Source organism: Prunus avium, chromosome 4, assembly GCF_965620075.1.
Source record: "Prunus avium chromosome 4, drPruAviu1.hap1.1, whole genome shotgun sequence".
In the NCBI taxonomy this organism is placed as follows: Eukaryota; Viridiplantae; Streptophyta; class Magnoliopsida; order Rosales; family Rosaceae; genus Prunus; species Prunus avium.
Window position 1 is genome coordinate 14,082,476 of NC_142287.1, and position 13,639 is coordinate 14,096,114.

Below are 13,639 nucleotides of genomic sequence, written 5' to 3' on the forward strand. Positions count from 1 at the left end.
ACTTTTAAGATTTAAAACATAATTTTGTCTAAGAAAAAGAATCAAATAATTTCTCAAAATCAAGTTTGCTTCTATAATAACAATAACTCTAAGTTTAAGATCATTACTGGTCCTCCAATTATTACTTCAAAATTTTCATAGTCAAATTTGGATTCTCGAATAGTCGACAATACTGTCGTAAGGAGTTTGTAGAAATTTTTGATTTTTGATTTATTTTTTGTGAATTGTTTAAGGTAAAGACACAAAAATGAACCTTTGATGACACATAGCGCTACGCGAGAATGACACCCGTCATAAGCACTGATGACACACCCATCAAGTGTTGCCACTTGTCATTCTCTTCCATTAATACTATTTTTCAATTCTATAACTTCCAAAAATCATAAAAATACACTAAAACTTCTTGTGACACTTTCTGCATCTTTTGAGTTTATTTGAAAAAATTCATAAAAATAATATTTATGAAGCTTTAGTTAATAATAAATCAAGTGTTGTTGAAGCTCTAATGAATCCTTTTGAAGCCTTTACGAAACATATTTTGGTGGCAAACAAGTGATGCTGCAACATTACAATTATGACTTATGTCATTTCTCTATTGTTTTATTGCATTACTTTTGAAATTATAAAAATATACAAAAGCTTTAAACAAGTTCCTTGCAATGACTCTTCGTATTTGAAGTGTCAAGGCCACCAAAGCTTTAAACAAGGCCTATAGGAATTAAATGAACACACTAAAAATCAAACCAAGATGCTAAAATTCCAATATTGAACCAAAAAAAAAGAAGTCCCAATTTAACATTCAAAGGAATACTCAACAGAAAATGCTGCAGTACCAAACACGTTTAAGCAATTTCTTTCATTTTTTCTTATATTTGATTACCGTCATAGCAATTATGAAAGCCATCGTTGTCCAATCTCAAAGGCAACCAAAGCTTTAAACAAGGTTAAGTTTCTTTGTTTGACAACTTGAGGACTCCATATTGTGGTGGCTGCTTCAGCAAAGATTTTGGTTTTTCTCAATATTCTTCATTTTAGATTTCTAATTTTCTGCTTTCAACTAACAAAATATGGTTCTTGTTATCCTGTATTGATAAAATTATATATATATATATATATATTTATATATTTTGGTAAGATAATCTAATTAGTTATTGTTCATTTGAATTGAATTGAAATGAAATGGCTGCAAGAATAGAAGGAAACACATAGCCATTACAATACGAAAGACTATAAATATGTAAGTAGCTTTAGAAAGGTTTAACACTGAAGAAGTTTGTGCCTCTTGAGCTAATGGCTGGCACCCTAGCCAATCAAAAAGCTTTATACAATCTCAATTGACAAACAAAAGAATGGCAATCCTCAGAGAGGATCCTAAGGAAATTTGACAAGCATTCAACTTTAAGTGTAGAAGGTCCCAATTTGATCAAAATTTGGTCCACAAAATGGAACTTCAAGGGAATTTGACAGTCATAAATTGCAATTCCATGAGGCAACACAACGCCAAACCTTGAAGAAATGCTAAACTCAGTAAAAAAAAATGGCAATTTCTTTCACAAATTGAGAGCTTCAAATAAAAAATAAGATAGAATACCTCAAACAAGTAAGGATCAGTTCACCTCAACCTTGGGACCTGAAAATTTCTGCTTTTGCATTCATACAATAGTTGTAGAATCATGGATTGTTTGCTTATTATTTGTAAATTTGTAAAGTTTCTGGTGTAACTTAAATAATCCAAACACAAAGAAACTGGATGCGTTTTAATTAGCTCAAAAGTAATTAAGTTGACAGTGGGAAAGTTAATTTACATATTGACAAAGTCTGGTGTCACAGAGAGCCATGCCTCTTAATTGATTCTAAGAGTTTAATCTTAAAGCTTACACCAGTGAGGCATTATTACTTATATTATATAACTTTAGAACGGTGCAATAGCATCCATTTGGCGTTATAAGTCGGTCTAATTATAATATTTCAAACTAGAATACACATTTTTTTTTTAAAAAAAAATTTGTAAAGATACGCAGGGGAAATGATATGATAGGAAAGGAGAGGCTGAAATTCACAAAAGGAAAAAAGAAAAGGTGAATTAATTAAGAAAAACAGGGGAAATGATATGATAGGAAAGGAGAGGATACGATAGGGTAGGGTAGGAAGGCAGACCATGGAACTCATGAGGACGACGGTCCTTGTCCCTTACCGATGCCACGAGTGGACTTAAGGTACTGATGGACGAGGTGGCGGTACTTCTGGAGGTGGTTGACGCCCTCGATGCGGGAGCACTAGCACCAGCGGAGCTTTTCTCTAATGATCTTGGTCTCCTCGATGTCGATCCACTTCTCTCGCACTATGTGCTCCCTCATCTCCAGCATCGACACCGGGTCCTTGTACGGATTCGCCGGATCAAAGTCATCTAGCGGCGACTCGTCTATGTCCACAACTCCCTTCCTCCTCCCCATTTTTACACTTCACTCACTCTCTCTCTGTGTCTCTCTCTCAAACCAGAAAAATAATAATTGTGTTCTTCAAGAGAGAGAACAGCTGTTTTGGAAAAAAAGAAAAGACAGAGAACAGCTGTTTTGGAGGGAGGAGAGAACACGTGCAAGTTTTGGGCCTCATTCCAGTGCCACAGTTACACTTACAACTGCTTTTCGCGCAGCCGTTAGATTAGATCCAATGGTGTTCTCATATAATGTTCTCATATAGTTGTTCTCACTAGATCCTGACCCGGTTCTAGGTAGGGTCAATCGCTTCCTAAAGCGAGCTGGGTCTAATTTTGCTTTGGGCTCTAGACGGTGGACCCAGAGACATTTTGGGTACAAAAATGTAGATGAACCATGCCATACTTGCCAAGGCAAGTTGAAGAATTTGTCAGCACAAGCAAGTTTTGTGGATCTCTAGTTTTCGAGATAAATATTAGGAAATTTAAAAGTACTAAAGAATTCATAAATGATAGAATTTAAAATGATGTAAATTAATGTTCTAGAATTTGTAGTTTCTTGTTTGGCTAATGGATTTAAACAAGGAATTTAATATTTTAAACTTCCACTCACTTGGAATTTTAAAAATGACAATTTTTAAATATTTAAAATTGGGATTCGTACCCTCCAAATTCCATTTTTTTTCAAGTGGAATTTCTAAATTTCTATGTTTTTTTTTAACCAAACACAGGAATTGATGTATGTCAATTTATAAATTTTGACTTTTGTCCAAATCTCAAGTTTATTTCCCCCATTCAAACGCACCATAAGAGATTATTCTCTTCTAGATGACGGGTACAAGATCCCCAAGGGTGCCAAGCACATGGTCAACTATCTCTTTTGGTGCTAAGCTCCAAGGGCATTATAAAATAACTTTACTTGTGTGCCCCACACATAGCCATACAGTACGAAAGAAATTCAAGCATAAAAGAAACAAACTTGGAAAATTCAGGCAAAGGCCTCATTGCACAAAACAACAATTGCAACTATAACTTTTAAACTCTCACAAATAAAAGCTACAAGTAGAGACTACAAACACGAAACACTCAAAAAGAGTTGATACAATTATTACAACTCAAAAAACTATAACACACAATAAGAAAATTGTAGGGGCTTTTTCGTTCCGGCAGCTACTGCGGGTCTGGGCTGCCGTAAGGAGAAAACTGAAGAAAATATCCCTCTTGTGTCTGAGTTCAAAGATTAGACCCCAAAATATTTCGAAAGGGTTGTAAAGCCTAAGGAAACACCTTGGTTACCTTCACCAATGAAAATAATGGCTGCTTACAGATAAATTCTTGGCTTGGCATGAGAAGCTTGTGGCATGGGAGCAAAATCGACATGAGTTTAGTACCGAAGAGAAAATTATGCGTACTTGGGGGAAAAAAGGAGTGTTAAGGTAAGAAAGGGAAGGTTTGCAAGAAGATTTGGCTGAGAAAGGAGGGAGAGAAAGGGATGGGTGGCTTGATTGTTTCTTCCGGCAGCTTGACAGAGACTCTATCAAGTGTTGGAACAATCTGCCAGAAGAAGAAAAATGGGGGAGATGGGCAAGCAAAGCACGAAATTACTGAGTTTTGCAGGTGAGAGAGGAAGCTTGCTCTCCATATGTGTTTTGTGATGATGGGTAGGAAATGCCTCTTTTTATAGGCGCTGGAAGCTACCATTTTCCAAGAAACTCTAATGGTTTCTATCCAATTTGGCCAAGTCTTTCCCTTCCTTTCTCCCCTCATCCCTTCAATCATCCTTTTTTGGTGAAACCCACTCTACCCAATCCCACAAAATCAGGGATTTTTGGGAGCTCAAGGCCCTTTCCCGCAGCTGCCTCAGAACTCCCATTTTCAGATATCTCCTTTTCTCCCTTTCTTTTCCTCCTTCGTGATCAGATCTGATGAAGGAAAGAGCTTGGTATACATGTTGGTTCGAAGGGTGGCTCCTTGCGTGCCAATATCTTTTAGTTCCTTGGATGTTTTGCTTGAAAACTTGTTCCTTCCCTCCCAATAGCTTTGTATAATGGACCTTCAGACTTCCCCTTCGTGGCTTCTGTGTTTTCAGCAAGGGGCTGAGGCTTTTGCTGCTTCTCATTTCTAATTGTATGGGCCTTCTAAGATAATGGGTTGGTTTGTGAAAATAAATGGGCTAACCTCAACAAGTGTTGGCCAAATTTTTGTTGAGGTGTTGGGCTAATTTAGTTAAGCTAATGGGCTATTTCGGTTGGGCTTTTTGGTTGAGATATTTTCTCTTTGTGCTCACCCACATGTTTGGGCCTAAGAAATGGGCCTGAGTTCCGAGGCTCCCAAGCAACCCGGGACTTCCATTTCTTGGCCCATCAATGGGCCTCATGTCGATTTATTACCATCCATACCACAACCCACTCAAGCAAGCCCTGGCATTTGAGTGGCTTGGGCCCACTTAAGCTTGTAGCGTGGCGTGTTGCTTATTTGCTTGGCGTGGCATGTGTGTAAGTGCATATGATGAACTTTTACGTGCCCAAATCGTGTTTCTTCTCGGTAAGGTATCGCATTGGGCCGAGAATTTATTTGGGCCGAACCGTGGATTTTTTGGGCCTCAACAAAAATAAAAGTCAATATGCCACCATCTTGTCCCCAAGACAACTAAGGTTGAGATGGGCAAGTAGCATAGGGGTGGGAAAAGGAGGAGGGGTGGGGGAAATATAGGCCACGGACCCCGAAGGGGGTGTCGACTAAAACTTTTCTCACCTTAGGGTTTTCTCATCTAGAATTAAACTTTAATTAGTTTTGACACAGTGATACATTAATTTACTATTATGAATCAAACAATAATAATATCCTTCATTTAGTGATGAAATGTACTTAAATAAAATCATACTTGTTGTGATTGTTCAATTTGAAAACATAAGGTTTATATTTTAGTTTAACTCAAATTAGTGAAAGACTAACACTTATTAGATTTATGCCAACAATTAGGATCATCAATTGACATTCATTGGATCAATTCAAAACGAATTCAAGTGGACATGGAACATTGAAGGAAAATCGGTCTTTTCAATCCTAATTTCTCCTAAATTTATAAATTTTACTAACTAACTTCTCCTAAATCGGTCTCTAAAAATTGAAAAATGCTAACCAGTCAAGCATGGTGCATGTGATGATTTTCAACTTACATACGATGAATTCCCACTAAAGAAATATTGTAAAGAACATTACTCAAAAAGATTGAAACTGGAGTGGAACTAGGGTAAGGCGATTTTGATGCCAAATAACTTTTTTTTTGGGGCCAAAGTTGCCAAATAAATTGGCTCTCCTATTATATATAATATACAGAAATTCTCCTATGCGGACATTCGGACGTTCTTATCGTGCGACGCTATGTATTTTGTACTATCCCTTCCTGCTTTCTTAACTGTTTACAATGACATTCGCACGATAATAACGTGCAGACATCTAAATAAGAGAATAACTATATATATATATATGTAATTATACAATTTATGTTTGGGGAGAGGTGGATAAAGGAGAATTGAAGACAACATCGAATCCTCACACCATTGAAAATGACCATTATTTTTTGTTTTTGTTTTTTTCTTCGACAATAGGTATTTTTGAGTCAATACTATGTTTTAGCAAGGAAATTAGAAGTAGTTGTAGTGTTTACCACCACACCACGACCTTAGCATTTGTAATATAAATTTCTGTACATAAAAAAGAATTTGTTTTTTATAAGTAATAAAACAAAAATAGAAAATGGAACTAACAACCAACCGTGATTTGTTCAGAAATTGAAATTGGAAAGTAGCTGGTCTGAAGCAAAAAGTCAAGTCCAAAAGTCAACGTGTCAGGGTCATTGGCGGTAAAGATGAATGACAATTTTGCTAAAAGTATAATTGTCATGTGGTTGTCGCTCCCCAAAATGGGTGATTTTGAAAACAAATGTTGTAACAAAGCAGAGGCAATTCTGGTAGTTTTGTTTGCCCTCACTGGCTTCTCACTGTACGCCTGGAAACCAATCCTTCATTTTCAGTCCTACCTACCTAAGCGCTAAACTAAACTAACCTAACCTCTCTCTTCTTAACTAATTTCTGTCCACCTTATTTATTAATTTGGGTCTTCCTATCTCCCTAAACCTCAATCCTTCATTCCGATTCTCAATCCGGCAACTTTCATATTTATAAATATAGATGATCAAAGGTGGATAGGTTGAGGCAGTGGTTTGTGAACCCCAGCTCAATCGATCGATGAGCATGGAGACATCAGAAATAGGCATAACTACTGGTTGTAAGAAGTTACCCTTGACTACTACATTCATCCAAACCGACACAAATACCTTTCGAGAAGTAGTGCAGCGTTTAACAGGCAGCAGCAGCCCGCCATCTGATCCTGCACAACTCAAGAGAACGAGCACAGGCACAATATCGAGCACCATCATTCCTAATAATATTACTAATAGTATTGGTAGGAAGACCAAGACATGGTCGTCGATGCCGATATGCAAACTTCATGAAAGAAGGCAGTACATGAAGATGAGGCCCAAGCTTGAGATAGTGAAACCACCCACCATGACCTTTCATTCCAAGCCACCAAGTTCATCAAGTTCAAGCCCCTCAGTACCCAGCCCTTGTACAATATTCTCAAAGCTGTCTACACTACAGCTGGAACAAGCTGAAGAAAACAAATCAACGAATACTCAAGAAGAAAAAGAGAGCGCCATTCAAGAGAGGAGATTTTACTTGCATCCATCACCCTGCGGGGGAAGGCCACCTGAACTCCTTACCTTGTTCCCTCTTGCATCTCCCAAATCAAGTCAAAAGGAATGATCATTTCCAACAAAAATACTTAGCCAAATGTCATCCTCTATGTCATTTCAAAACCCGTAGTATAAATTAGCATTGCATATTCAATTACCAGCACAAATCAAATTATCTGAAATTTCAAGAATTTCAGCAAAGCAAGCTCTAAGCATTAAAATTCATCACCACGACAGCCAAGATTGTCATATCCCTGCATGGAAATTTTATTCGGATAATGACAGATGAACCCTGAACTAATGACTAACCAAAATCTAATCTTTTGAAACTTTATTCGGATAAGTCTGCTGAAGAATGCATTTCAATAATACAGCTTGATTTAGGCTCTGACCTGCCTTCCAAATTTTGAAATCTGGAGGAAAGTATTCAGCATCGCTCCATGACTTTAAGGAATCAATTGAAAAGGGACCCTGTATGTTTCCCTGGGGATCTAAATAATGCCATATCAAGCTCCCCAGCTGGTCACCAGGAATCTCCTTTACGTCATATCTTTCTTCATTTTCCTCATCATTACTTAAATCAATTACCTGAGATGTCATTACCAGCTTATCCACCAGTTTCTGAAATCCCTTAGTGTCGATAATTCCATGCTTTTTCTCACCATTGCTACTGTTTACGGACTCTGTCGGTTGTTCCCGCCATTCTTGCCAAGAAGCATCATGATTGCTTGCTGCTGAAAAATAATGAACATAAATATCATTTTTCATTTTTTTGAAAGAGTACTGTTTCCTTATATCTACCAATAATAATAACAACAACAACAACAACAACAACAACAACAATATTAATAATGATAATAATAAAATGTAATGACAAAAATAGCTAATGTGGGATTTCTTTATATTCTCAACAGGCCACCCTCACATAACGACATGAATATTTGGGAGACGTGGGGCACGTCTAGGCAACTTTGGCCTGACATGTGGATGAATTGCCCGCTTTATACCATGTTAAACTTGGAGCATCAAACCCAAGACCAATTGGCCATGAGTGAGGCCCAAAATTTTATTGATGCAAAGGTTTAGCATACCTGACGTGAAATCATCATATTCTTAAAAACGCACCTTCAGAATCTACGCCACCTGAGGTCCGAGTTAATAGAGCTTCTTCTGCTGGTACATCACAAGTAGGAGCTGGCATATCACAAATAGGAGCTTCTGAAGCAACCCTTTGGATATCTGTTGGTGAACTGTGGTTCCCTTCTTGTACTTCATCTGGAGCATCCTTCGGTGCACCTTCTAGCTCTATTTCATCTGCAATGACTTTCGGAACCTCACGCAACAATCTTGCCTGTTCATCTGGAGTCTGAAGCAATTGCCTTCTCTCCAAGTACTCAAACAGCGTAAATTATCAACCAAGTTAAGGATCCAATGAGCAATTTCTTTCACTTCTGTTATAAAATATGAATCATATTGCCTCATTGTGAGCTAAAAGTTGACTGGGCAATACTTCTGCAAATTAGGCAACATATTAAAGCATGGCATATAAACTGTAGATATTTTGAAAGGATATTCTCGACGCCATCCCTTTTCATTGGCTCGATCAATTAGTTTCTGTAACAAAGCAAGTTCTCTCACGAGCCACTGAAATAAATCCACCACATGATGGAGAAAATGTCACACAATCAACCTCCACTTACATCACAGGCATCAGAGAAAGTCCAAAGTTTAGGTGAGAAGTGGTAGCCCCACAAGGGAGATGCCAATATAAATAAATAAAAGTTAATCAAATTTCTGTTTAGAATTTAGTCCCTGATGATAAGGAGTCAGCAGAATTGCAAAATATGGTTATAGAGCTAACATATGCAGAATATGCTATATGTTTGTAGAGGGAAAAGAAGGATATCCCTTGGATCATGATTTATTTTGGACATTACATATACACAACACCTATAGGTTATGTCGAGAAAATAAGGAAAGAATGAGATTCCTTAATCCTAACCCTACAAAGTGTTTAAATAGAATACAACTCTCATCACAAATATGAAACTAAATAACAACCAAATCACTTAATTCATAAAACTAGACCGCCCCCTTAAACAAACCAGGCAAACAAACATTCTGACCTACTTTGAATCATATTTATCACAAACCGGACCCTCTCGCATAAGTCAACCACCTCCCCACGCCTAAGATCATCAAATGTCCTCCTATTTCTCTTTTTCCAAACTACGCAACAAATAGCCGTCACATCACACCTCCCAAAGACCACAACCCTCTTGCCCCCAAAAAAATTAAGCTTCCACATAACAATGTATTACATGAAGCAGGAGTAACCCAGCTAAAATTAAACACCCTTAGCCACAATGACAGTGCAACTAATGACTACGCAAATGATGCATGCCTTCAGCACCACAACTAAACACAGCACACAAACAGGGAGAACGACAAAAAGACCTTCTCCTTGGAGCCATATCACAAAGGTTCATTCTCACATGAGCAGTTATCCAAGGTGACACCCGTACCATAGGTGATCCTTTACGTACGATAAACTTTTATTCTCCAACACTACCCCTCAAGCAACAGCAAATATGTAAAAAACATTTTTCCATGGTATGCATAATATCGATAACCATCTCTTCCTTTTGGGTTCATTACACATGAATAATATAAAAACTTAGCCCATATTTGAAAAAATACACAAACTTGCAAAACACTCTGACAGAGATTCTTCTGTTGACATGAAAATTTATCTGTAGTCGAATACTTACATGCTTTGTTATATCCTCGTGCAACATCTGGACCTTTTGTTGAAGCTCCACCTGTCAAAAGTTTAACAAACAGATTAAAAAGATGAAGGGTAAAATAATTGAACATATGTAGCTGACCATAAAGAGAAAAGAAAAAGACTAATCTGCACATAGATCTGATAATCATTAGCATGGCAAAGAGAATAAAAACTCCACACCAAAGACAACCAAAATTACAAGGTTCAACAAGTTGACTATGTTCATAGAGGAGAGAATCCACAAATAAGCAGTAATAATTATAAAGGTGTTAACCTCTTTAACATTTATCTGAAAAGTTTTCCATGAAGGAAGCCCCCACATGGGGTAGCTGAGTAAGAGGCTCACCCGTTACCTCTGCCCTCTAGAGAGGAAGGCCCTAGGGCAGTATAAATTAGTATCCCTTAATATATTGAACATAAGACAACACATGATGGCTTTCACTCAGTAAGTATTATATCAAGCAATGAATTCCGTTGCTTCACAGTACCCACTTGCACCCTTTTGGTGGACTACTACCAAGTCCAAGGTAATTCTTGAGTATATTTGTGAGGATTAGCTTAGCAAACATAGCAGTAAATTTGTTATCTGTCTAGTTTTATTTTGGTTAGTTGGGGAGGCGGGCATCTATTGGTTTCTGTTGTTGTGTTCCTGGTGGATTTCTTGTCCATATTATTTTGTAATTTCTTTTTGCTCTAACAAAATTGTTGTTTCCTATTATATCTAATTACCAATGAAATGGTTGGCCAAGCAAATAACCTTCTTCCCATTTTGATAGGTTAATAAACATTAGTATAAGAATGCCCAGCGACCATTACCTGAGTTGTATACAAGAGGACAAAGGTATATAGTCAAAAACAGAATCCAACAAAGTGAGAAAATAATAGGTATCCTAATTCACCACTCAAACAACCACCTCAACATAATGGACATCACTTCCACAATGGAATGTTCTACCCTTCAAAATCTCTTACGATCCTTTCTAGTCACAAGGACCAGAAGGGCACAACTTATCCAGCAAAAACTCTGTTGTAGAAAATACTAAACATTAGACAATCTCCAACATACAGAACTTTAGCAAAAGCACCTACTATTAAGATTCTCAATCAGAGTTTGCATCCATCTAAATTGCAACGTCACCTAAAACCAAAAGTTATCCAATTTTAACGTGCTTAAAAGGTATTCCAAAATAACTACCTCAACCGCATTCAATACTTCTTTCCAAACTTTTACATGTACTGGCTACCAAGGGTAATTCTAAGTAGACAAGAGATAAACAAGACCAGTGCACGCCACTAGATACATGAGAAATTCAACCACACCAATATACGGAACCAAAGGCATGCTGCCCAACTCATTGTCTGAATTTGGGAATATCTTTGGTGAGAATTTAGAAGAAGAAAATCCAGAATAAAAGTACATTTAACCATAACTGGTTTCCATAATATTATGCAACTAACACCCATTCAACCAGGGCATACGCGTTTGGGCATTGAAAGACGGTAATCATGCGGCACTAAACCATTTATTTTGAAACCTTAAACAGACTAAGTCCTTGCTTTCACCTCAAGACCTCTGTTGCGTAGGAAAAAGCTTCTTGATGGTTAGTTAATAAACATGTGAAAGGAAGCAAAGTTCCATAAGTTTCCCGTATGACATGGTAACATTATTTTTTCTATGTTTCCAATATACTACCTACTTTTGGCATAGGAAACATGATTTGTATTGAAGCCAAAAAAGAAGAGAAATTTTACAGGGACAAGATATTAGAAGTTACCACTGTAAGACTCTTGAGCAACCCATCTTTTATTCTTTGACACAAATCCTCACATTCTTCCTGCAAAGCAACCGGCAGAAATGGTTAGGCAAGATAAATAAAACATGCACAATTATATTAACGAATGCCAGAACCAGATGCATACTTAAAAGAAGGAATTACTGACTGAAGGCTTTTGAGGAATTTCACAAGAACAGGGTAAGAAATGCACCAACAAATGAAACATACATTAACCTCATTTTAAACAGGGAAGATTCAGCGTGTTTGACATTAGAACAATAAGCTTGGTATCAAGTATTGTATTATAGGATATATCATTTAAGGGAGGTCTTGGGCGACACAGTGTTAATTTAATCAGCACAAAGGGTTTTTTTGTAAAAGGGATGCAAATTTTCAAGATCGATTTTTCAAAAGGCTAGGGTTTTAAGACAATGTGGAGCGGAGGTGGGGTTTTATTGCGGAGAAGAAAAATTTGTTTGGCAGGCAGCATATTCATCTGAGATTATTAAAACAACCCTAATTTAGAATTGTTCCCAAAAATAAACACCAACTGGCATTTGATGAACTAGATAGCAGCAACAGGAGTGATCCATTAAGTAGATTGATTAGATTTTGGGTTTTACCGGGGAGAAGTTATCATCGGACAGCTCGGAAATTTGGACTTGTTTTGGGAGGGCGAGGCCGGAAAGCTGAAGAAGAACTCCTCTGTTGCTGCTGCTGCTGACATTATCATCATGAACAAGACCTGTAACTTGGAGAAGCTGGTGAGAGTTCGTCTGCGAGATGTCATTCGGGTCGGCCTTGATTCTGACAAGGCTTCCCACAACTTTAGCCTCCTCAAACAACGCTTGATTTTGTGGCTGCTGCTGCTCCTGCTGATTGTGAAGAAGAAGAAGATGCTCCACCAAAGACCTCCGCAAATACACCAGCTTTATGTTCTCGGGGATGACGGCAGCAAAACAGCTTTTGCTTTTTGGAGGACAAGCAGAATCGAATCTCTTGGGGTTTTTCTGCTTCCGCTGTCGAGATTGCGATTGAGAAATGTTGTCGTCTGCTGAGCCTAAGAAGTAATTGGAAAAGGGGTTTTCGTCGTCATCATCGTTTTCGCCGTCGTCGGTTGAGTCGTCTTGTTGATTTTCGGCGAAATGTTGGTGGAGCAAGTCGTAGATTTTGACTCGGCCAATGGTTTTGCGGCCGAAGAGCGAGTGGAGGGTGTCGTCGCAGACGATTCTCTTCTTCTTGGTGGGGTGCTGAAGCTTGTGTTGATTGACGTAGTCGGCGATGATGGAGGCGACGTCGTATTGCGAGATTGGGTTGCTGGTGTCTCTGCCAATCGATTCCAGAAACTCAAAGAGCCGCCTGGAGCCCCACCCGGTAAACTCCACTTGTTTCTTGGACCGGACCCGTTTGCTTTGTCTGAACGGAGTCGAATTCGGATCCGGGTTCGGAGTCGGATCCACCATCCAACTGAAAGAACAATCCATCAATCAAATCAAAACCCACCCTTCTTCTTCTTGTACCTTCAGCAAAAACGCTCACAGACTCACTCGCTCACTCTCACAGAGTCAAGAAGAAACTGAACAATGATGACGTAGGCCAATTAAACGCTTTTACGCTTATTCAGGCACACCTGGCTGCCCACCTCAGCAACAAATCGCCACGTCTCTTCTTTTCACCTCCTCTTCAATTAAATTAAATAAATAAATTTGAATTTCACCCACTTGCCCAAACCAAACTAGAATTTCCGAAGAGCACTTTCTTCTTTTCTTTCCTTCTTTCTTTGTTTCTACAATCAATTTGGTAACTATTTGGTACAAGTGGAATCAATCCAATTGGATTTTTCCATTCAGCTGCATGCAACCGCCTTCCTTAAAAGACCCACC

General features: G+C 38.1%; 2 protein-coding genes across 3 annotated transcripts; one reads left to right on the plus strand and one right to left on the minus strand.

Moving 5' to 3' along the window:
- The first annotated feature begins 6,615 nt into the window (after nucleotides 1-6,615).
- On the plus strand, nucleotides 6,616-7,263 carry LOC110756368 (VQ motif-containing protein 31-like). The gene has a single exon (XM_021957785.2). It carries the CDS (start codon nucleotides 6,685-6,687, stop codon nucleotides 7,261-7,263), a length of 579 nt encoding a protein of 192 aa, XP_021813477.2. The 5' UTR covers nucleotides 6,616-6,684.
- Nucleotides 7,264-7,282: 19 nt separating this feature from the next.
- Nucleotides 7,283-13,340, minus strand: LOC110756374 (uncharacterized protein At5g08430). 2 transcript variants are annotated; one of them, XM_021957793.2, is made up of 6 exons: nucleotides 12,380-13,340; nucleotides 11,757-11,816; nucleotides 9,965-10,015; nucleotides 8,767-8,837; nucleotides 8,319-8,596; nucleotides 7,283-7,924 (listed from the first exon to the last, which is right to left on the minus strand). In XM_021957793.2, the coding sequence occupies exons 1-6, from the start codon at nucleotides 13,238-13,240 to the stop codon at nucleotides 7,509-7,511; spliced, it is 1,737 nt and encodes a 578-aa protein (XP_021813485.1). In that variant the 5' UTR covers nucleotides 13,241-13,340; the 3' UTR covers nucleotides 7,283-7,508. The 2 variants fall into 2 exon arrangements, with proteins under 2 accessions (XP_021813485.1, XP_021813484.1); XM_021957792.2 differs by having other exon boundaries at nucleotides 7,283-7,927; nucleotides 12,380-13,339.
- Between the last annotated feature and the right edge of the window lie 299 nt (nucleotides 13,341-13,639).